We start from the raw sequence: 12,426 nt of genomic DNA, 5'->3' as shown, positions 1-12,426 counted from the left end.
ATGATCCCCTCCACCACCCTGGGCGAGAGTGTGGACAAACACAAGGGGAGCGAGAGGTCGATGAGAGAGACAGTCGCCGTGATGGCTGCTGGGCTCGCTGGGCTCGCTGGTGGCAAAGATAATGGGCATATCAAGCACACCGCAATTCCTCTGGCGATCGACCCGGTGGAGTCGTGGCCGCGGACAGCTCGAAAGCAGGAACCACCGCGATCGGAGCAGGACCAGCAATGTCAGCGGGGAGTGGTCTTGGCCCGCTCTGCAGGACAAGCGACAGATTGAGCCCCGGCCATGGCGGTGTGTCTCCCAACCGGTGGTGCTGGGTCGTGAAGCGAAAAGGCTTCTCGAGTCTCGATCGACACCTTGCGACTTTTGGAGGGTTGTTCTGTCCGATCGACCTGGAGGGAGAGGCTCCTTTCTTCTCGATGGCCGTGTGGATTGCTGCGTCGATGGGCCGTCCTTGTGGCTGACCTTTGTTCCGGCAATTTTCTCTGCTCTCCCGGCTTGGATTGCAATCCTCGTCCGTATCTCTGCTGCTCGGCTCGGACTCGGCTCGGACTCGGCCGGCAACTTGCGGTATCGCCTTTTGTGCTGTTCCGTCGCCGATCGCACTCACTCGCATCCATTACCCCACTCATTCATTTGCTCATCTGCTCATCGACTATTGCACTATTGTTCGTTGTCACGCGCATCTTTGTCGCTTAACGGTGCACCCCACTTGCTCCTCGGACCCACGACTCATCACATCTCGTTGCATTTTATCACATTGCATTGCATTGCACTTTATCACATCTCGTTGCATTGCATTTTATCACATCTCGTTGCATTGCATTTTATCACATCTCGTTGCATTGCATTTTATCACATCTCGTTGCATTGCACTTTATCACATCTCACCATCACCACATCTCACCATCACCCCATTCCGCGCACCAGATCCGAGAGATCGTGAGTGCTATCCGATGGCCTCTCCACACCTCTCCTCTCGCCCTGCTCCCAGCCATCCCGGGCCGACGTCGTCTCCCGCCTTCTCTCGCCCCTCGCCTGCCCTGAGCGCCGTGCCGGCCTCGCCCTCGCTCTTCGCCAACCCTCCTCCAAACTTCCTCCCCATCGCTCGGCCTTCGCCTGCCGTCCGGCCTTTCCTCCCACACCACCACCCTCTGTCCATCCCACTTGCGCTGTCGCCGGTCTCTCGCCTGCACTCGCCCTTCCTCCCGCAGTCGCCTCTGATCCTGCCGCTGTCGTCGCCGCTGCCTCCGCAGGTGCTGCCGCCGCCCCCTTCGCATTTGCTGCTGCCCCATCTGCCGCCCTTCTCGCCCCACTCGCCCCACCCGCTGCCACCCCTCTTCACCTCCTTTCCCGTCTACCCATCGCCCCAAGGCCCCTCTGCCCGTCCTCCCGTGCTCTTTGGCCCCTATCCGCCTCTGTCGCCCGCCCCTCCCTCGGCCTTTGCCCACCCCCTCATCCCCCCGCCGCTGCCCCAGTTTGCCCAGGACCTGATCAACGCCTCGTCGTCCTCGGCCTCCACCCCCACCACGCCAAAGTACATCCCGTCGCCTCCTGCCGGCTCGCTGCCGAATCCCGCCTCCATGGCCACCGATTCCACCACCACGCCCTCGCCTCAGCTCTCCCAGGTCGTGCCCAGCGACCTGCCCATGCCGCCTCCACCCCCTCGTCGGTCCAAGGAGGATACCAGGGATCTGAAGCGTGCCTATGTCGACGACAGCTACGACCTTCCCGAGGCTGCCCTCCAACCGCCCATCCCCCACACCCATACCCCCTCATTAGATTTGGATCATCGCTCCAGCCCTTCCCTCCATAGAACCTCCAGAAAAAGCCATACCCTTTCGTCCTCTGATTCCGCCGCTGACTTTGACTCGTCTTCTCTGGGCGCCGATCCAGCAAGCCGCTCATCGTCGCTGGAGCTTCCCTCCCACCCTCCGGACGCCGTCGCTGCCGAGCGCCGCTCTTCCTCAAAGTCTGCCACGAGCTCGCCCATGCTGTCGGAATCAGGCGCCGCCTCCAAGGCCCGCAAGCTCAACCACGGCTCGCTCTCGAAACAGCGATCTGTGCCATCCGGCCTCGCCGACGCCGCTAGGTCCGACGAACCGGCCGTTCCGTCGTCGCCCGTGCTGGCGCCCTCTCGCCCATCCCATGGCCGCAAATCGTCGCTGTCGAGGTCCAAATCGACCAAGGCCGCAAAATCGCCCCGGCCCCTGATGCCGACGCTGCCCCGTGCCCTGCTGCCGCTGATCAAGCCCAAGAACGGGTACGTGTGAGCCGGAGCCATGCTCACGGCAGAATTCTGCCTCGTCCCAGCTTGTCTCGTCGCGTTTTTCCGTTTGGCACTGCTTTCGTCTTTGCCTATGCCGAGTGCATAGATGATACGATTGCACACAATCCGTGCAATTGCATCCATTGCACCCATTGCATCGCTTCACAACTGACAATGCCCTCCCTCGTCGTTCCCGAGCAGTGACCCCTCAAAGCTCGAAGGCGACAAAGCCTGGACGGCCCTCTCGCCTCGGCTCATGCCTTCCGCATCGCCACGCCTGATGCCCACAGTCTCTCCCCGGCTGATGCCCACCATTTCCCCGCGTTTGGCCCCGAAGCCCTCGGCCTCGGTACCGCCCATGTCCAGCTTGACCCTTCCAGGAAACAGCAGCGACTACTGCGGGCCCTCGCCGGCTCTGTCGGCGTGCTCCTCATCCTCCCTGTCTCCTGGCCTGCTGCCTTACTCGGGCCCGTGGCCGCCGGACCAGAAGCACGATGCCAAAAAGTCGGCACATTCTCGCAGCGAAAAATCCCGCCGCGACCAGATGAAGTCGTGCTTTGAGAGCCTCCGGAATCTGCTCAGCACGGTCTCGAACATCGAGGGCATGAACGAAGTCGAGTTCTTCTCGGGCGATGAGGGCGTTGACGACGATGAAGATGTCCTGGCTACTCTGCCTGCTCCGTCTGCTGCACAGTCCGACGACAACATCAAACGCGAGGTCTCGCTGATCAAGGAGCGTCTCCCCGTCGCGGGAACCGTCTCCAAGTTCAACCGCTTCCAGGTGCTGGCCCAGACCGTGTTCGTGATCGAGAAGCTCAAGAAGCGTGTCGGTAAGAAGGAGGTGCTCATCGAGAGGCTCAAGAACCAACTCGAGTCGATCCGCCTTGGACTCGAGCTCGACGAGTCCGCCCTCGACGAGTCTGGCCTCGACATGGACTCGACCTTTGAGCAGACCTCGGCCATCAGCGATCTCCTCAGTCACTCTGTCGCGATGGAAATAGGCTTTGATCCCAGCGCATCGGGTCTACGCGTCGACCACGATCTCTTCGACCCCGACCACCTCAGCGGCCCCGACATTCATGCTACCGAAGAGGCCCTCAAGGGCTTTGACCTGCAGCACGTCATCTCGACAACCAACTTCCACCTGCCGCCGTTCGACTCGGACCCACAGTCGAATCTGCCTCTGGAGCTCAGATGCGCGAGCCACGAGAGCCACTCTGCTAGCCACCTGGACTTCAACTCTGCCCTTGCCGGCTCCTATCCAGCCACCACGGGCACAGCCGACCTGAGTCTCGTTGCCCATGGCCTGGATGGCGGGCTTGGTGCCGGGCTTGGTGCCGGGCTTGGTGCCGGGCTTGGTGCCGGGCTCGGGGCCTCCCATCCACCCTCCGTCGGGGTCGTCTCGGCCGATCCTCTCCAGGACTTTGCCGTCAGCTCTGCCCTGCGGGACAGTCACTTTGCCGCCATTGCTACCAGCCGGCAGACACCTTCCCAGCAGTTCATGGACTGGCACTAGACGTATACGCTGCGGCGGCTTGTCCTTCCGAGGAGCCGTGCGTGCCTTCAAACGCACCCGGTCGCCGCCGTGCATGATCTCTGCCCTTCGTCCTCAAGGCGCATTAGAGCTGCAAGTCAAATCAACACACGACTCTTTCCGGCCAGCAACAACGGCAGTAGCAGCAGCACCGACAGGACCCATCGCCACCATCGCCACCCCACATTGATCGGGCTCGACACCATGGATGTCGCAGCAGCAACCTCACCATATTTATCATCTGCCTATCACTTCCCCCCCCCATACACAAGGCCATTCTCATTCTCTATCCTCCATTGAGCTTCTCCCAGCCGGGACTAGTCGACTTATCGTCCAAGCGTGCTTGGTGCTCTACGCCTCTCGCGCGCGCTGCCCTGCACGTCCTCTTTCGTCCAGGAGGACAGAGGTTGCACTCTTCTTCTCCAAGGCCCTGCTTTTCTGGTGGCTTTGGGGAATCCCTTCATTTCATCTGTATTTTTTTTTATTATTTCCCCTGTTTATGCAATTTTTCACTCCACCCTTGCTCTCTCTCTATCTATCTATCTATCTCTCTCGCATCCACTTGCATTGCCCGTCTTTACCTCTCTGGTCCTCTCAATTCCATTTCATTCACTCCAGCCCACTCTGCTCGTACCTTTTTCTTTCTTTCTTTCATTCTTTCGTTCTTTCTCCCAGTCATATATATATTTGCACAACTGCGTTGGGCCTGTGGTGTCACGACTTTGGCCCTGTCGTTTTCCGTCTCGAGCGTTTCCATTCCACGGACATCCGAACCACTTTGTATTTATCTCGTTTGCCCCGGGTGTCGTTGCTGTTTCTATAGGCTTGATTTGGCTCTCTCCTCTCTCCCCTCCAGTGTCTGTCTTGAGTCGCTGTTGTGCCAACGCTCTTCCTTGTCCTCTTCGCTCAAACTTCCTTGTTGCTGTGATCGATTGATTGACTTGATAGACTTTATTGATTTGATTTGATATGATTCATTGGTTATGACAGATCCGATCAATCGATCATTGGGTATCTCTATCCGCGAGCGCTACGGGGTTGTTTTGTTTACTGCCGATTCAATAGAAAGCAGGACACCCTGGTTTTTGGTCGTTGATCGAATGTTTTGTTTCCCGAATACCATCGCGCGCTGGCCATGTCCATCCGCCAGTGTGTCGGAGGTGATGTTGAATCGCATGTGCCTCCATTGTTGGTCTGGGTTCGTTGGGCGAATACATACGCACATTCTGGCTTTGTATCCCGCGTTTCTCGGCAGCACATGCGTCGTGCTGCATCGGTCCACTTGATCGCCGCATCCTGGCACACCACAGCACCGCCATGTCGCCGCATCGCCACGAGGGGGCTGCTGCTTTCACCGCCCGACTTGCTCAATATGTCCCGATTCGGACTGGCCGACCTCGCACATGACCGCCCGCCAAACCCGCTCGCCTCCCTGCGAATCTGGCGGCTCTCTCCGTCCATCCAGATCGCCGTCGCTTCCAGCCCTCCGCCTGGTCCTGGCCTGCCCTGCCCCTCCCTCGTCCACTCTTCTTCCGGCCGCATCCCCCGCATCCCGCCCCCCCCCTCGGACCTGTCACCGGCTTCGTACCCATGGATCTCTCTGGAAGCGAAGACGACTTTGTCCTCGCCGCTGCTGCGACCAAAAAGAAGACGGCCGCGGCCAAAGTCCCCAAGGTCCCCAAGGCGCCCAGGGCCACCAAGGCCACCAAGCCTCTCCAGCCAGCTGTGCTCAATGACGTCCTCGACGGCGATTCCAAGCCCGTCGTTGCAAAGAAACCCAGGGCCCCCAAAAAGACCACCAAAGCCGCCAGCTCCGATCTCAGTCCGCCGACCTCCAAGAGCGACAATGACGACAACGACGACAACGACGACAGCGATGACTACAACTACGACGAGATCAAGCCCACTAAGCGCTCTGCCCAGACCAACAAGTCGATCGAAGAGGTACAGCAGGGGTGGTTCACGCTGCTTGCTATCGAAAGGAGTGTGTCTGTGATTGTGGGCCGTTGGGAGGACGAGTCGTCATCGCCATCGTTCCCAGTTTAGAGCTTCGCTGCGGAGTCCGAGGTCCTTTCCATCGCTCGCCTGCTGTATACAATTCCGCAGTTCTTTTGGATCAGCCTGCAGCTGCCAATTATCGCACTCGCTCACCTCGGGTCGCACTCATGCCTCCCTCCCATCACTCGCACCGAAACAGATCTACCAGAAAAAGACCCAGCTGGAGCATATTCTCCTGCGTCCCGACACGTACATTGGCTCCGTCGAGTCGATCGATATGGAGCTATGGCTCTACGAAGACAACCACATGGTCTTCCGAAAGGCCAAGATCGTCCCGGGCCTCTACAAGATCTTTGATGAAATCATCGTCAACGGTGGGTTCTTCATGATGGACACAAGACGAGAGCGGGCCAGAGAAAGAGGCTGCGGAAACGAGACTAGCCCTCTGGATGCACGATCTCACGAGGCCTGTAATTAGGGGGTCTCTACACACGACCGAACGGGTCTGATGACCCATGGCACTGCTCCAAACCATTTTGTCTGAACTCGGATTCGCGCCAAGGCGATGCTGCATCCAAAACTATCGGATTCCTTGATGATCTTTGAGCCCTGTATTGATCACTAACGGTGGCCTCACCCCGTCTCTGCTCAACTGCTTCGCCCCCCCCCAACCATACTGGGCCCATACCACATATATGTCCGGTCGCATCCGTGTCTCGACTTGTGCAGCTTGCGATAACAAGGTAGGCCAGTTGGACTTGCTCCCAAGCCAGGAATATGTGTTGGCGCCGATAATTTTCGCCAGTGAAGTCGTGCTAACCCACTCGACCCTCTTTGCTATCACCACCCGCCGACAGAGCCGCGATAGCTCCATGACCGAGCTTCGTGTCAACATTGACCGTGAAAACTCGTCCATCTCCGTCTTGAACAACGGCAAGGGTATCCCCGTCGAGATCCATGCCAAGGAGGGCGTGTATGTTCCCGAGCTCATCTTTGGACATCTCCTCACATCGTCCAACTACGATGACGCCGAGAAGAAGGTCACCGGTGGCCGAAACGGCTACGGCGCCAAGCTCTGCAACATCTTCAGTAGCGAGTTTGTTGTCGAGACTGCCGACTCCAGCACCAAGCGCCGCTTTAAGCAGGTGTTTACAGACAACATGAGCAAGCGCTCCGAGCCCGTGGTGACGCCCCTCAAGTCTGGCCATGACTTTACCAAAATCACGTTCAGGCCCGACCTGTCCAAGTTCGGCATGGACGGGTTCGACGACGATTTTGTCGCCCTGCTGACGAAGCGCGTCTACGACGCTGCCGGTGTGGTCCGTGGCATCAACGTCTTCCTCAACGATGTCAAGCTGCCCATCAAGACCTTCAAGGACTATATCAAGCTCTACATCCCTCCAGATGCCCCTCTCGAGGAGGGAGAGGCTGCCCCGCAAAAGTACCCGGTGATCTACGACAAGCCCTCGGAGCGCTGGGAGGTGGCCTTCACCGTCAGCGACGGACAGTTCCAGCAGGTCAGCTTCGTCAACAGCATCTGCACCATGAAGGGCGGCACGCACGTGGCCCATGTCTCGGACCAGCTCGTGAATGCCATCTCCGAGGCAATCAAGAAGAAGGCCAAAAAGTCTGGCAGCGTCGTCAAGCCCGCGCAGATCCGAAACCACATGTCCCTATTCATCAACTGTGCGATCGAGAACCCGTCGTTCGATTCGCAAACCAAGGAGAACATGACTCTCAAGCCCACGGCCTTTGGCTCAAAGTACTCATCGACGGACAAGTTTATCAGAGATGGTGAGACACTTGGCTGTGCCACGCGACTTGCTTGAGGGAAGGTGCTCACGGAGGCGTTTTGGACCAAATGCCCCGAGGCCAGTCGGGTTTGTTCTCCAAGCGATGGCCTTCGTGCTCATGTTCTGGATCTGGGCCTTTGGTGGGGCAAAGGTTTCTCATCCAACGTGCGCCTCGTTTGATGACACTACCGGCCTGACCACTGACAATACTCGTCTGGCACAATCACACTTGAATTGCAGTGCTGTCTTCCGGTGTCGTCGAGAGCATCATGTCCTATTCCGAGTTCAAGCAACAGCAGTCTCTCAAGAAGACTGATGGCAAGAAGACCGGCAGGCTGTCGTCGATCCCAAAACTCGAGGATGCCAACTGGGCCGGCGGCCGATACGCCAACCAGTGCACTCTGATCCTGACGGAAGGTGATTCCGCCAAGACCCTCGCTGTCTCGGGTCTCAGTGTAGTCGGCCGTGACAAGTTTGGCGTCTTCCCGCTCCGTGGCAAGCTGCTGAACGTTCGCGACGCCACGACGGCGCAGATCATTGCGAACGCCGAGATCCAGAACATCAAGAAGATCATGGGACTTCAAACTGGCAAGGTTTACGAAAACACAGACTCGCTTCGATACGGCCACGTCATGATCATGACGGATCAGGTGAGGATCTTTGTTGCGGATGTCCAGAGAGCTGGAAGGGTGAAGAAACAGCAATTCGTGCGTTGTCCTCAACGACAGCAGCAGCGCAATATAGCCAGCTTGCTTGTCCCGGCGCCCACCAAACAGCCGATGAGGCCACGGAACCTGTCCGTTCACGGCGACCTGTCCGTTCACGGCGACCTGGAGGTAGCATACCGCTTATACCACACTCCCTTTGTCTACGTCTTGCATTGCTGCCATCGACATAATGGCATCGGATGGCTTTGATAGGATCACGACGGATCGCACATCAAGGGTCTCCTGATCAACTTTTTCGACCATTTTTGGCCGAGTCTGCTCAAGATCCCGGGTTTCTTGCTCGAGTTTATCACACCGATTATCAAGGTTAGAGCTCTTCTCCCATTGAGACGCGGCCTGATCAAAGTCGAGCGAGCGATTGCCAACGCACTCGAGTCGCAACATGGGTGTCTCGGGTGTCTTTGGGCCTTGCTGTTGCCCTTGTCCCAACCACATCACTCTCTCGTTATCCAGGCATCCAAAGGCAAGGCACCGAACAGATCCGTCATTTCGTTCTTCACCATTCCCGAGTATGAGGCCTGGAAAGGAGTCAACAACGGCGGAAAGGGCTGGACTATTAAATACTATAAGGTAACGTCTTGATCGTCGTCAAGCCACCTGTGATTCTCCAAACCTTACTCACGGCGCATCGTCCCACGCCGCTGTCAATGGTCTCCAGGGTCTGGGTACCAGTTCAGGCCCCGAAGCCAAGGAGTATTTCAGCCGCATGGATCTGCACGTCAAGCCCTTTGCAACCATGGAAGGCGAGGACCGATCGCTTGTCGAGCTTGCCTTTGGCAAGAAGAATGCAGACAATCGCAAAACGTGGCTCGGCAACTTCCAGGTGAGCAACCAAGCTCACTGCACTACTCGACTTTTCCGTTCGAGTGGACCGCCATCATGGCATTCGCCCAGGCCTTTCGCGAGCCGATATTCGTCCTTGGTGCTGTGCTAACCGATCGCCCCTTCTCTCCACCCCAAAAGCCTGGAACGTACATGGACAACTCGGTCGAGGAAGTCACGCTCTCGGACTTTGTCAACAAGGAGCTTATTTTGTTCTCGATGGCAGACAACATCCGCTCGATCCCGTCCCTGGTCGACGGCTTCAAGCCGGGACAGCGCAAGATCATTTTTGCGTGTTTCAAGCGCAACTTGAGGAAGGAAATCAAGGTGAGGGCCCTCTATCGAAGCCCGGGAAGCAGCCGGTCCATCGAGCGCAAGATCAGCTTCAACTGCGCGATGACGGAGCGGTCGCATAGACCATGCCACCTACTAGAACGCTACTGACTGGGCCATCTTTGGCGTCTTCTTTTGGATCACAGGTCGCGCAACTCTCCGGTTATGTTGCCGAGCATTCTGCCTACCATCACGGCGAGCAGAGCTTGAGCTCGACCATCGTCAACCTGGCCCAGAACTTTGTCGGCAGCAACAACATTGCCCTTCTGGAACCCCACGGCCAGTTCGGTACTCGTTTGACGGTATGCGCCAATGCAGACGCGTTATATTGCTGGCTGAAGTGTCGTGATTTGAGGCGTCGTGATTGAAGTGCCGTGATTAAAGCGAGCTATGATTTCCTCCATTGCAGGGTGGAAAAGACGCCGCCAGTGCTCGCTACATCCACACCAACCTGTCGCCGATTACGCGAGCTCTCTTCCCCGAGGATGATGACCCTCTTTTGAACTACTTGGACGACGACGGCCAGTCCATTGAGCCGGAGTGGTAGGTTGTTTGATCGGCGCTGCTCGCATCTCCGCTCGGCAACGCATCTCTCCTGGGGAGACCATTGTACTCTGCGCGAGATCCTCTCCCGAGCTGGGCGACTCAATGCGCCATCCGAAAATCGTATTATAGGTACGTCCCCATCTGCCCGATGGTGCTCGTGAACGGATCCGAAGGCATTGGTACTGGATGGTCCACGTCGATCCCGAACTACAACCCTCGCGATATTGTCGAAAACATCCGCCGCATGATGCGCGACGAGCCCACGCAGCCCATGATGCCATGGTATCGTGGCTTCAAGGGAACGATTGTGGAAGCTGCTCGAGACCGCTATCAAGTATCGGGTATTATCGAGAAGATCGATGATCAGACAATTCGTATCTCTGAGCTGCCGCTGAAAAAATGGGTCCAAGACTACAAAGAGCAGCTCGAACTCTGGCGCACGGGCGTCCCGGAAAAGAACATTCCGCAGATGATCTTGGTAAGAAGCTCTGCGCTCGCGTCCATCCACTTGATGACGGGCCACGCTCCGCGGATCGCCCGAGTCTGGATCGGCTCCGTTTGTTTTGCATCGATGTTGCAGACGAACTGCATCGCTCACGGCCTGGTATTGCCCTTCGTTTCGTGCACCCCCTCAGGACTTTTACGAGTACCACACCGACTCGATCGTCCACTTTGTGATTGAGTTGACTCCGCAGCAGATGGCTGCTGCCGAGGAGGAAGGGTTGGAGAAGCGATTTAAGCTCTCCACGACGCTGTCGACCTCCAACTTGGTCTGCTTCAACCAGCACGGCCGGATCCAAAAGTTCGAGAACGTCGACCAAATCCTGAAAGAATTTTATGGCCTGCGTCTTGAGTACTACCAAAAGCGCAAGGTAAGTCTTCACGACAGTGGATGCATGGATACGAGCCGTATGTGGCCCAGATCCACTCAGAGGGCATCTTCCTCGTGAGCCGGGAGCTGACGCCTTCCGGCAACGCAGGCCCACTTGTTGAGCGCCTACCAGAGCGATCTCTTGATTGCCGAGAACAAGGTCCGGTTCATCGTCGAGATCAACGACGGCAAGCTCGTTGTCCAAAAACGCAAGCGCGTCGACATTGTGGCCGACTTGCGCAAGCGCGGCTATGCCGAGATCTTCCCGAACAGCAAGGGCAAGAAGACCGAGGCGCCGGCCGAGGGCGACGACGCGGCCAACGAAGACGAGGCCGAGCGCGAAGCAGAGGACGAGGCCGAGTCCAATGGCTCTGGTACAAAGGGCTACTCGTATCTGCTGTCCATGCCCATCCACAACCTCACGGCTGAGAAGGTAGGGATTGTGATCCAGCTCATGCCCGGCGAGATCCGAGTGCGTCGTCGCTGGCGCAGGATCTTGCCTTGCTCTTGGCACGGGCTCAAGAGCCACCCTCTACTGACACACGAGCGACCCACTCCTTCCTGTGCGCCTGCAGGTGAAAGCACTGCAGGAAGAGGAAAGACGCATCCAAGACTTGATCAAGGATCTGCTCTCGAAGTCGCCCAAGGACCTCTGGCAGGCCGATCTCGATCGCTTCATCGTCAAGCTCGACGTGAGTACTCGATGCCGCTGCGCACTCTCAAACAGACACTCGACGTATCCAGGACCCTGGTGCTGCTTGGCTCGCCGCCAGTATATGTTGGCATAAACTGAAGCCTATATATCCGATGGCTCAGGTTATCGAAAGCGATCTTGAGAAGCTCGAGTCCCAGATTCCGGATCCTGAGGCGGGCATCACCGGCACAGGCCGCCCGAAGGCCAGAAGACCTGCTGGCGCAAGCAAGGCCAAGACGTCCACAGCCACAACTGCCGCCAGGAAGACGGTCAAAGTCGAAAAGGATGAGAAGCCTATCAAGGCCGAAAAGAGCCAGAAGCCCGTCAAGGTCGAAAAGGATGTGGAGTCCGTTGTCCTGGCGACCGCCGAATGTGAGAGAACTCCGCAGTGCCTTGCGTCTTTGTTATTGCTGCGAGCCAAACCGTCAATGCTATGATCCGTGCGCCACCACCTTACACTGCAGCTACTCACACACGACTTTGCACTTGCTGGGATCTGCCACAGCTTCCGAGGACAAGAGCACCCCGTCTACGCCGGTCTTGACCAGTACGGCCGTTCCTAAAACGAGGGTCATTGGCGCTGCCGCAAAGAAGGCGCGACAGGCCGGCGCCACGGTCAAGAGCGAAGCAGTCGACAGCCAGATGGAGGATGTTGTTTCTCAGGGTACCACGCCCGTTGTTTCGCCACTCAAGCGTAAGATCGAGGACGATGACGACGAAGACGAGCCCCTCGTTGTTCTCAAGAAGCCCGCAGTCAGAAAAACGACTGCTGCTCCCGCCAAGACGACTGCCCCAGCCAAATCGACTGCCCCGGCCAAATCGACTGCGGCCGCGA

General features: G+C 57.7%; 3 protein-coding genes across 3 annotated transcripts; all 3 read left to right on the top strand.

Annotated features, from left to right (window-relative positions):
* Positions 1–959: 959 nt before the first annotated feature.
* On the top strand, positions 960–3,788 carry BJ171DRAFT_587951 (uncharacterized protein; the record flags this gene model as incomplete). Its single annotated transcript, XM_053114441.1, has 2 exons — positions 960–2,266; positions 2,474–3,788. The coding sequence occupies 2 exons, from the start codon at positions 960–962 to the stop codon at positions 3,786–3,788; spliced, it is 2,622 nt and encodes an 873-aa protein (XP_052962211.1).
* Positions 3,617–5,043, top strand: BJ171DRAFT_529470 (uncharacterized protein). The gene has a single exon (XM_053112739.1). The coding sequence runs from the start codon at positions 4,015–4,017 to the stop codon at positions 4,627–4,629; it is 615 nt and encodes a 204-aa protein (XP_052962210.1). The 5' UTR covers positions 3,617–4,014; the 3' UTR covers positions 4,630–5,043.
* Positions 5,044–5,396: 353 nt separating this feature from the next.
* BJ171DRAFT_430628 (DNA topoisomerase) lies at positions 5,397–11,685 on the top strand (the record flags this gene model as incomplete). The annotated part of the gene is made up of 15 exons (XM_053107896.1): positions 5,397–5,750; positions 6,004–6,178; positions 6,534–6,547; positions 6,662–7,598; positions 7,838–8,247; positions 8,518–8,631; positions 8,779–8,895; positions 8,984–9,148; positions 9,289–9,474; positions 9,627–9,782; positions 9,890–10,023; positions 10,156–10,504; positions 10,662–10,898; positions 11,007–11,330; positions 11,473–11,685. 15 exons carry the CDS (start codon positions 5,397–5,399, stop codon positions 11,683–11,685), a joined length of 3,885 nt encoding a protein of 1,294 aa, XP_052962209.1.
* Positions 11,686–12,426: the final 741 nt, after the last annotated feature.

The sequence above is a fragment of the Polychytrium aggregatum genome (genome assembly GCF_025602895.1).
Source record: "Polychytrium aggregatum strain JEL109 chromosome Unknown BJ171scaffold_71, whole genome shotgun sequence".
Lineage (NCBI taxonomy): Eukaryota > Fungi > Chytridiomycota > Chytridiomycetes > Polychytriales > Polychytrium > Polychytrium aggregatum.
The sequence above is the reverse complement of the archived record's forward strand: the minus strand, read 5'-3'. Positions and strand labels throughout refer to the sequence as shown.